Here is a 12,045-nt window from a genome sequence, read left to right on the forward strand (position 1 = left end):
TTACCGATAGGGGATTTTTTTTACCATTAATTTTAAATCTTGTAGTTATTATGATGTAAGGTGTATACTCTTATTACGGAACTGTTTGTTTACAATTAAAATAATTTTTACATATTATAATAATATTTAATGATATATTAATTTAAAAAAAATAAAATGATATTAATAATTAAAAAATTTATTAATTTTTAATTTTTATTATTTAAAGTTAATTTGAATTGTTTTTATATAACATGTAAATTTTAAATTTAAATATAGAGCTAGTAAGACTAATATTTTTTATAAAAAGTTACACTCACGAGACTAACTCAAGTGGCCATAAAAGGTTGCGTGTGTGTTGGAATTAATTAATATATCTACTATTTTAGTTGGTGAGAGAGAAGACCACCACCAACCCATTCAAACTTCAAACCTTGTGCTAATATATATAACATATGCATGTTCTTTACTTGAACTTCCCAGCTGCTTCTCCCAAATATTCAAACCCAACATGTTGAATTCCCTTCCCCTCTCTCTACTTCAAACATGCATTGAAATAATTGTCGTTTCTTAGTAAAGCTTACTCTAGCTGACTACAACTTAAGTTTCAAAATACATATAATTAATTAACACTACGGTTAGACGATGATCTATTCTGGCTCGTTTTGAGATTTTAGCGGCCCACATGGCTTGTTAAAATATGCTCTACGGTTAGACGATAAGCTATTTTGGTTCGAGGAAGTTCGAGTGTCGGTGGCGGACGTTTGCATCGTAAATTAATGAGTAATAATCACTTCGTAAAAAAAAATAAATAAATAAAATAACACTACATTTTCAAAAATAAAAATTAACACTAGCTAGCATTATTACCATATATAATTCTTCAGAGATGTTAGAGAATGATGCACAAAATAAAAAATAATAAATAAATAAACTTTCTCTCCCCACATTTAGTCAAAATTGCATAGACTAGAAACAGTTGAATGGTACATTTTCCACATGCATTGAATCTCTTATAAATCACAATTACACACACATAATATATATATAAATATATTTGACCAAAACATAACATGCATATATTTCAAAACATGTCTGCTAAGAAATGTAAGAAGAAAATCTTTTAAGCAGCCCCGTGAAAATGATCAAGAAGTAAACTTTTGCACACGATGTACACGCATGCATATACGTACGTACACAGAATATATACAGTAACATATATACAAACTAGGAGACAAAGAACATTTCCAAAAAAAAAACTAGGAGACAAAGCGAGGGTGTACATGAATTCAATGTGAATATTAATATAAAATAGATAATTGTTCGAAAACAAATACTCTAGATAAGAAAGCAAAAGAGTAATTGTAAACACGTGTAGTTTTGACCAATTAGATAGAAAATAAATCGGTTTTCGCACGTATATATCAGGATAGGGCCGGTCTTGAATTTAAATGTGCTATAGGAAAAAAAAAATAAACACTAAGGTGACGTTTGGTAACACTTTTTTAATCAGTTTTCTATTTTTAAAAGTAGAAAAGTGAAAATATTTTTCAAAAACATGTTCTATAAAACTGTTTTTACTTTTCAATTTTATAATAAGAAATCAAAATTTTAAAAACAAAGGTGCCGTTTGGTAACAATTTTGTTTTTTAATTTTTTAATCAAAAAATGAAAGTAAAATTTTTGTTTTTAAAAAATTTATTTTTGAAAAACAAAAATGTGTTCTGTAACTACTTTTATTTTTCAATTTTAAAAACAGAAAACAAAAGTGTGTTCTGTAAAGTTCATTTTTATTTTTACTTTTGATTTTATTTAAGTCGGGTTTAGGTCCGGGGTCGGATTCGGGTTCAAGTCAAAAGCCGGGTTCAGCGCCAGGGCCGTGGGGAGGGGATTTGGGTCCGGGTCTGGTCGTAATCCAAAAGATTGATTAAGAAAAAAAAAACTGTTTAAAAAAATATTGAAATTGATTTTTGTTGTTTTTAAAATTTTGATTCTAATTATAAAATTGAAAAGTAAAAACAGTTTTATAGAACATGTTTTTGAAAAATATTTTCACTTTTCTACTTTTAAAAACAGAAAACTGATTAAAAAAGTGTTACCAAACGCCACCAAAAAGAATCACTTTCAATATTTTTTTAAACAGTTTTTTTTCTTAATCAATCTTTTAGATTAGGACCAGACCCGGACCCAAATCCCCTCCCTACGACCCTGGCGCTAAACCCGACTTTTGACTTGAACCCGAATCCGACCCCGGACCTAGACCCGACTTAAATAAAATCAAAAAATAAAAATAAAAATAAACTTTATGGAACACACTTTTGTTTTCTGTTTTTAAAATTGAAAAACAAAAGTGGTTACAGAACGCATTTTTGTTTTTCAAAAACAAATTTTTTAAAAACAAAAATTTTACTTTCATTTTGTGATTAAAAAATTAAAAAACAAAAATGTTACCAAACGACACCTAAATAAACAATATTTTTAAAAATTATTAAAAAATATATATATTTTTAAAAAATAATTTTTTATTTAGGCCTTTTAAAATGAGTAGGTTCTAAATGCAAGTCTAACTTATACCCGGAACGGACGTTGTATAAACATTACTAGTACGCGCGTGTTGGATCTTTGTGAAATATTACAAAAATAAAGTGTGTGAGTAAGAGTCCTACATGGGATAGAAACACTTCATTTGAAGTGTATAACTAGTGCAAGTTTGAGATATGAGTTTGGGCTCCAAGGGGTACCCAGTTTTGTGCGCATAGGTGAGGACTCACACACCGGACCACCACACACGCGCGCGCCGCTGCCGCCGTCCGACCGACCGTGCCGAGCGGGCGGGTGTGGTGTCACCTTATTTTTTGGGAAAAATTTATTTATTTAATTAATAATTAAAACAGTTTTTTTAAACGTGTTTGATTAATCAGTAAACAAAGGTATCCTGATTTTGTGCATCGTTCCCACGATCTATTCCAACGTTCCCTTCCAGTAACGTATTTCTTCCCGTTACTACTTTCAGTGCATTGCCTATATAATGCGACTGAACAGTGGAAGAAAAGTATCTTTTTTCACTCTCATAAATTATACGATATATTTACATACTACTATAATACATATTTATATTTTCGAGCAGTAGTCGCTTTTCGGTGTTTAATTTCGACAGTACTCTATCGTGCAATAGAGTTCCGATACAGTGTTCGATTGGGCTGTTTTATCCTAGGGACGACCGGCAAATTTCGACTGCTTGCACACTCCTGGGCAGTGCCGCGAATGTCTTAAAGAGAGCGACATAGTCCGCGACTCGACCAAAAATTCTTCATTCGGTAATATCGTTCCTCTTTTATTTTGCTAGCAGTTTACTCAACAGCGCGTGTTTATTATCGTAACCTTATATATTTAGATAGCGATTTTTATAATTTTTATTAAAATAAAATAAATGAATCTTGATGTTAAATTACGTTAATATTAATATTTTACAAAATATTATAAGTATTATAGGTACTTTTTTTAATATTTTTCTATGTATATATGAATTTATAGATATATATATATATATATATAAGTTAGTATATATGTGGATGCATATATATGAATGTACTATATTTCAGATAAAAAAATAGGAATGTATTATAAATATAAAGACTTCAAACTTATTTTTTTAAAATTAAAGTAAGAACCATAATTCAACCATTGAAGAAAAGTATACCAGCAGGAAAACTGAAGTTTGGTCAAAACCAACCAAGAATAATTATAATAGTTGTAATAATAGTAATATAATGGATTAGATTGTCCAATTACTTTAAGATTTGCCGAAACTTCCTCTAGTTACCTCAAAATTATTGTAATTTTATTACCCATAAATACACTTAATAATACTAATATATATATTTATAATATATCACTAAATTACGTGCCGTTTACGACATCGAGTGTAGGATAAGGAATATATAGGTCCCATGGTTTAGCTATCGCTCTATTAAGCCGCCGCCTTATTGTCTTTAATTTCAATCAAAAATCTCCCCCACCTTATTATACTCCCCTATCATATATATACATTTGTGCACATTTTTTATTATTATTATTTAAAATAAATATTTTTTTTGTAAGGAAAATAAATATAATTATAAACAGTGTATATAAAAACTACTATATCACACCCTTTCTTAAGCTACCGCCACATAAAAATATAATACACTCTCTCTTTCTCTCTCTCTCTAGCTATAGTTTTAGATTATGGAAAACAATTACCTATCTAAATTTCTTCCATTTCCAACAAATTCTTCATCACCATCTTCTTCTTCGTCCTTGTCATTAAGTACAGCTGTGGATATTAATCTCCATAACAATAGTAATAATCAAGCTGGTTACAATAATATTAAGTCTTCTTCATCAAATGATGATAATAATAATATTGTATTCTTGGGGCTGATGTCAGAGATGGAGATCCCAGCTACCTCCAATAATGATCATCATGATCAGTTTCAGATTCAGAGCTCTAATAATATTAATGCTCACCATGGTCAGGTTATGAAATTGGAGAAGAGAAAAGGAGATCAAAATAGTAATAAGAAAGCAAGAAAGCCTAGGTATGCTTTTCAGACCAGAAGCCAAGTTGATATTCTTGATGATGGCTATAGATGGAGGAAGTACGGTCAAAAGGCCGTCAAGAACAACAAATTCCCAAGGTATATTCATATTTTTCTGAATTTATTTTAAAAAAATATATATAGACATATTGCAATAGATTTGGGAATATATATTAGGTGGGAAAAAAAAAAGAATTCGATTAGGACGTATGTAATTTATGTTTTCAGATATATACTATACTCTCGAATGAAGCAATAATAATTTCATACCACAAATAAATTTTGATTCATTTTTTTTTTTTCAATAATGAACTTTGATTAATTTTGTGATAATATAATATTTATATTTTTTATTATTATTAATTAATTAAATTTGATTATATAACTAGCGCCAGTAGTCATGGCGGAGGGATCGATCAATATATATATAAAATCTTTATGCTTTGCGATGCCTAATTCTTATTCTTAAGATTTTCATTACAAAATATGTTGTTATGATTAATTATATATATACAACCATGATAATATAATTGATAAAGATAAGAATGGAAAACTGTTTTTGTTAATAATTGTATTAAGCTACTGTTTTAGATATAGTTTTAGCTACTATACACTCCATTGATCGTACAGATATTCTGTAAAGAAATTAAGATTTTAAAAAGAGGACAATTAAAATGGTGTAATATAGTATTAATTAATGGCCTAATTAAAGTAGGATCAATTGTTTATATTTTGAAGTATAAATATAAATATTACTCTAGCTGTGCGATGGGAGAGTATTATATTAGATTTCAACATTGTCTATGTTTGTACGAACATTAAATATTTTCTTTAATTTTCCATGCGCCTAGTTGCATATGTGTATGTATATTATGGCGCCACACAGCAAAATAAATATATGACATAAATTAAGTACACATGAGCAAATATTTTATACTATATTATTATTGGACATTGAGGGAGATATTTACAAGTGAAAACGCAGGATTAGATTTCAGGTTTTAGATATATGGCTAGACAATAAAAGTACGGTATGTAAAAAAATCAATATAATGAGGTGTATGATAAGATTTATATATGAGGCTCTACCTTAAAATGACTCACTGCATATTACCAATATCAATCGACTATACATGTTAAAATATGGTATGGTTGAAAAAGTAAAACGAAATATAAGATAAGTTTCATCTCAATAAATTAGTAACTAAAAATAAGTAAAGTATAACTCATATAAATTTTATATATTGTATTAAGTTCTAATTATACATTATGTATTTTGTGAAATTCTCTAGTATGTACTGTTAACTGTTATAGTTGAGAATACATTTTGTAAAAAAAATAAGAAAAGAATATTAATTATCATCATTTAATATCCCTACTCTTACTTAAATTTAACTTAAGAGCTATAGCTAGAGCTTAAATTTAATTTCTACCCAATTCATATATAATTATATTAAGACTATTATATTGAGAGGTTAATTAATTATTTAGGAGTGGTATTTTATAGATAATTACTAATGATATTAATTTTATATATATTATTATGTATATAATGCAGAAGCTACTATAGGTGCACGCATCAAGGTTGTAACGTGAAGAAACAAGTGCAGAGGTTAACGAAAGACGAAGGGATTGTGGTGACTACTTACGAAGGCATGCATTCCCATACCATTGACAAGTCAACTGATAACTTTGAGCATATCTTGAGTCAGATGCAAATCTACACTACTTCCTTTTAGTTATATACATATATTATTCACAATTAGTTTAATTAATCATACACATATATATACTACTAGATAAATTAATGCTACCTAGTATGTAAATTATTATGATTATTACTTCTTTTAATTTACTTTCTTTCTAATACACAAACCAAATAAAATAATATATGGCTGCTAACTGGGTTTAGTGCTATATATATATTGAATTCTTTTGTTATGTATGTACGTACAATCACAAAATAATTATGAACAGCACGTACGTACCTATTAATTGTATTTTTGTACCAATTATTTTGTTCTTAATTTTACTCCTATATTTTGTTACAAATTATTAATTATTAATTTCAGTTTGTTATGCATGATTTTTCCTACGTAATTAAAATCTGTGTACCATTAATATATATTCTTGAGAAATGTTAAGAGTATCTCTATGGGAGCAACCATTTCCTATCAAATTGGTGTGAAGTTTTCACAACATTCTACTCTAAGGTTACACTAAAATTTACATGTATCAAATTTCACATCATTAATAGTGTTGAATTATTAATTTATCCGAATTAATTAGTGCATGACTTTTCTTTTTTTTCATTTTAACCATTTTTTTAATTTGTACTTTTAAGAAATCATCATAAAATATTTGTTGACAATATATATAAATAGTTATATCATAAATTCATTATTATTAGTTGTTAGTTTAAAAATAGTATAAAATGTGAGGGGTTTTTTTATTATTTTTTAAGCAAAATATATTTATTTGGTATTAATTATTAGAATTGTTGCATTTAAAAGTAATATATTCTACACTAAAGTGATAAAAAAGATATGCCAAAATGGTACAACCATTAGAGATGATTCAAATGACACCTTAAATTGTCAAGCACCACAAAAGGTGGTATACCACTACTGGTACATTTTAATATCAAGTCTCACACATTTTGATTTAATAAATAATTAATATGAAAAATCACTAACCCATTATTGAATGACACAGTATATATATATATATATATATATATATTGTTGAACACTTTAAGATGTCAAATAGTAATTTTCTTAACTAGTGACAGATCTAAAATTTTACTCTGTGAGAGTTTACTTATTATAAAAATATTTGTGCCTACTTTAAACAAAATTATAATCGTTTTTTTAATTGTTTGGAAAACCTTTTTACTATTTTAGTGTATAATTATCAAACTAAAAATTGTATATTCAATTTTGTAGGACTTTTTTTATTTATTCATTTATATACAATCTCAAAAATACTCAAATAATCATTATTTATAATCAGAGATTTAAATAATAAAATAATAAAAAAGAAAATATAAATAAGAACATTCAGTCAAAAAATAACTTTATTTTTACCTTTTTCCTTTTTTTTTTTGATAAGTATCTCTACCTTTTTTTCCTTGTTTCTTTTCTGTTCCTGCGAAATAAAAGCTCTCTAAATTAGGTATGAACAATACCAGGCGGTTGAGTGTTTCTTTTTCATGCTATTCGTGCATATCAAAAAGAGAAACAAATATCAACAGATATTATTGCAAAAAAAAAAAAAAAACAGATATTCCATCAAAAAAAAAAAAGATAAATATACTGGTAATTATTAATCTATATATGGAGATGACATTTGTACATATCTAAAAATGTACTTATATATCTTACCAAACAAAAAAAAATAATTACTTACTCACTAAGTAATTTGATTATATTTTAAAAAAAATATATTTTTACAAGTTTTTTTTTATGAAAATCTATGTAAAAATTCTTATAGGAACTTAAGTCATAATTAAAATTCATATAACAACTCACATAAAAACTATTGAACAAACTACCAACTCAAACTGTAAACTTAAAAAACTAATAATAAAAAAAACTAATAAATAAGATAATTCCCAAGAAAATATACATTTACTTACTCACGGACTTCCTTTATCAATTACCACCGTTCGATAAACTTACATATATTATCAGGATAAGTTGAAAAATACTCTTATATTATATTTTATTAAAATATACCAACTTTTATGAGTGAGTTGCCTTATATACCTTCACTCTTTACTTAAATCTAGCATATAATTTACATTGACATAAGGAGTTTAATGGGGACATCATCTATAAAAGTTGGTATATCTTAAAGAATATGAAAATAAAGGTAAAAATTAAAATAAATAAAGTAAAGTGGATATACAATGTAATTTCCTCTATATTATCTATGTTATAATGGGCCCAATTATTCCACACTTTAACCAAGCATAATAGCGTGACTTAAATTTTCTCCATCAATAAAGCTTTGTCCAATTTATCTCGTTACTATTTTGAGAATCTTTGTCCAGTATATATCTCATGCACAAAAATGTCATTTTTTTAAATACACAAAAATATCATTTTAGCTTAAAGAATAATTATTCACCATAAATATATGTCTATTGCAAATTAGAAGAAAATAATCAAGGGTTTCTTGGAAACTCTAGCAGGAATTGAAGGTTTTGAACTAAAGGGCCTCTGTTTAGTGCATAAATTTCCATTCAGGTTGACCGACACACTTGAATCAGGAAATGAGATAAGATTAGTATAAAATATGTATATGTATATGTGTATGTAAATTGCATGTTGTATTATGTGATTTGTATACTACCAACACTAGTATGGTTGCAGTACAGAGTACATTGATACAGTATATGATGCTCAAAGAGTATGACATAGTGTTACCAACACTAGTACAAGACGAGGACGTAGTACATGTGACACTCAATGGTACTCGGGATACGGTTCAACCCTACCAACACTAGTACGGGACGAGTACTTAGTGCATGTGGTACAGAGGTTATACTTTTGTTAAGAACATTCTTGATGCATCTGAAGCCTTGTAAATAGGTGTATGGGCGTGTAGCTACAAGTTAGTATTATGTTATGTGTTTTGTGCTTTTGTGCTTTTCTTATTGAGTCTGTCGACTCACAGTTATTGTTTGAATGTGTAGGTAAAGAAAAGACGAAGGCTGAGCATCAGTGAGTCCAAAGCTCGAAGATGGTTGTACATATCAAGATTGTTAGACCTAGAGAGTTTGGTCTCCAGACGACTTGGGGTTTCCTTTTTAAGAACTATGGTAACTACTGTCGGTCGCTCAACTAATGGTGCTAAAATTGTTGGTTAAGAAATCTGATTATTTCTGATTTCCTTGATAACCACTTGGCTGCGTGGCTTGTGCCTTTTCATATAGTCATTGTTATCCCAAATTTTGCACTCTGATGTGGCATCACGAGAATGGTCACACGTGGAGTCCACTTGGAGCATCTGCTCGGGAATTATAGACCGAGCAGGATGCCTCGCTAGTACATCCAGAATAGGATATTCAGCGATCCGTGCAGAGTACTCAGCACTTAGTGAATTCAGCTTTCGCATCATGAGTCATCAGCTCAATCCCTATAACTCAGGGATCAACTTACGTGGATATGGCATACACACGATCCCACTATCAGTGTACTTAGCCTCAATCACACTATCCTTGCATTCAGCATTGATCACACGATCTTTCTGTTTATGCGCATTGTAACGAGAGAGGAAACTCTTCCTCCTCAAGTTTCCCAGCCCTATAAATAGTGAGGAATGTTCACTGGGCAAAGGGGGGATCGAGAGATTGAAAGTCGATATGTAGCTAAGCTAAGACTATATTATTATCTAAGAATTATATATTCAGAGATACTGTGAGCTATAAGAAAAAGAATCTTCTTCCTGTTGGAAATATTTTACCAGGATCTAGATTTACTACCAAGTATGTTTTATTAACATCCTATTATGAATTCTAAAACAATGAAAATAAACACATAAGAGTTTACATTGGGTGCAGCAGAATATTATGACTCCTTCCATTCAGATCTCTAGCCCTTGATTCCTTTCTGTAGCAGAGCATTATCAAGATCTGAATCTAGATCTCCTTCTCTCCTTCTTGTTGGTGATTTTCCACAGTCTTACATACTATGATTGAGGAACCACTTGATGTGTGTGGGCACTACTCATTCACTTAAGGGATTTCGAAATTTAGAGAGGAAAAGAGAGAGAAAGTGGCGAGTAGGCTTTTTCTGAAAGAAACAATGTGCAAAGTTATGAGTTTCCTGAAGCCAACACTTTATATTTATAGAATGCCCTCTAGGTTTAGGTTAGAATTGTGAGTGTTGGGTTTTGTGCCCTAAATAAAACCCATTACAATCTGATTAGTTATCAATTTAGAATTTTGAAGTGATTTATGATTACATGTATGTTACAAGTTTATGGTTTAATATACACATTTAATATATGCACAAAATCAGTTAAATCCAGAACATATTCACAATTACAGTATTGTCAATACAGTGGAATGTGATTGTGATTATATGATTCAAAAGACTTAGTCCTTGTTCATTAGTGTTTTGGATTTACAATGATATGATAATCAGCGATAAAGTATACTTACACTTGGAGTAAGTGTTATGTTCTTCCCAGAACATTGGTAAAGTATACTAGTTTCGAATGTATGGAGTATACATTGGACTGGACCGATATTGAACTTAGATAAGATATTATAAACTTACCGTTGTATCTTTCCAAGTCAATGTCAGAAGTTGATCTTAGATTAAGAGAATCTAAATCCTGATATGCTTAGGCTCAATCTCAGGAGTGCTATTCATGTTCTTTGATTTATTAGTTAAGCCTACTTTTGGGTCAGGGTGATACGTATATTTTGGGAACATGATAGCATAACTGAGTGGGAGTGCTGAACATAAATATGGAATCTATAGCTTCTACTGCTGTATAGAAGTCAAGTGATGATTCCCTTCGAGCTTAGTTAAATAGAAGTAAATGGATGAGCTCTTGTTTCAGTGACTATGTATTAGATCACTAAAACATCATTTACAGGTAACTAAGTGTTTTAAGGGGCAAAATACATTGAGGGGTGTAAACGGTAAATTTGTTCCATCTCGATGTAAATCATCTATATAGAGGATCTTTTAATCACATTAAGATTATAACAATTGTTAAATGAGATAGCATATGTATATAATGAAACATATAGTATGCTCTATATAAGTCTGAGAGTGCAATTCCAAGTTCTAAGAGTGGATTCAACAAGGAATTAATAAGTTAGGGATTTACTTGGTAAATCGGTTCAACTTATTGGAAGCTCAGCAATATAGATCCATGGTCCCCATTCTAGTTGAGAGTATACTGTTTGTAAGACTCTATAATTGATTTATGATTAATCAATTATAATTCTAAAAGTTAGACTATGTCTAATTTGTGAATTCTCACAGTTTAAGGATGAAATTGTAAATAAAAGGGTTTCTAGGTTTAATTATTAATTGAGAGACTTTGCATGTCTAATTAATAATTATTTTAAATGAAAATATTATTTAATAATCTATTTTAGTTATTAAATAATTAGTTTTGGCATTTAAATGGTTAGAATTGGAAAAATGGCATTTTTGGAGAAATAGAAATAAAATTGAGGAAACTGCAAAATCCAAGTGAGGCCCATAACACAACATGGCCAGCCACCTCTTTGCATGTTTCCCAATTATTATTTTCAATTTTAATTGCCATGTAATTGCTAATCAAAGCCTAGCAATAATAGGAAAGTGGTGGATCACACTAAATAAGGCAGTTAATCAATTACACAGTAAAAGAGGAAACTGTTTATTTAGAAAGTTGAGCTCTTCCCTTTTCCTATATATAGCCGCCCCTCTCTTCTCTTTGTAAGGCATCATAACTCACGAATTCAAGAGAGAAAAGA

The 12,045-nt window shown here is 29.2% G+C and overlaps 1 protein-coding gene across 1 annotated transcript; it reads left to right on the plus strand.

Moving 5' to 3' along the window:
• Nucleotides 1–4,054: 4,054 nt before the first annotated feature.
• Nucleotides 4,055–6,611, plus strand: LOC115715280 (probable WRKY transcription factor 75). Its single transcript, XM_030644128.2, has 2 exons — nucleotides 4,055–4,658; nucleotides 6,118–6,611. Exons 1-2 carry the CDS (start codon nucleotides 4,207–4,209, stop codon nucleotides 6,296–6,298), a joined length of 633 nt encoding a protein of 210 aa, XP_030499988.2. The 5' UTR covers nucleotides 4,055–4,206; the 3' UTR covers nucleotides 6,299–6,611.
• The last annotated feature ends 5,434 nt before the right edge of the window (nucleotides 6,612–12,045 follow it).

The sequence above is a fragment of the Cannabis sativa genome, chromosome 4 (assembly GCF_029168945.1).
Source record: "Cannabis sativa cultivar Pink pepper isolate KNU-18-1 chromosome 4, ASM2916894v1, whole genome shotgun sequence".
In the NCBI taxonomy this organism is placed as follows: domain Eukaryota; kingdom Viridiplantae; phylum Streptophyta; class Magnoliopsida; order Rosales; family Cannabaceae; genus Cannabis; species Cannabis sativa.

Coding starts and splice junctions, on each gene's coding strand:
- LOC115715280 (XM_030644128.2), top strand. CDS start 4,207: ATGGAAAACAATTACCTATCTAAATTTCTTCCATTTCCAACAAATTCT. Junction 4,659..6,117: donor AAGAACAACAAATTCCCAAG/GTATATTCATAT, acceptor TATATAATGCAG/AAGCTACTATAGGTGCACGC.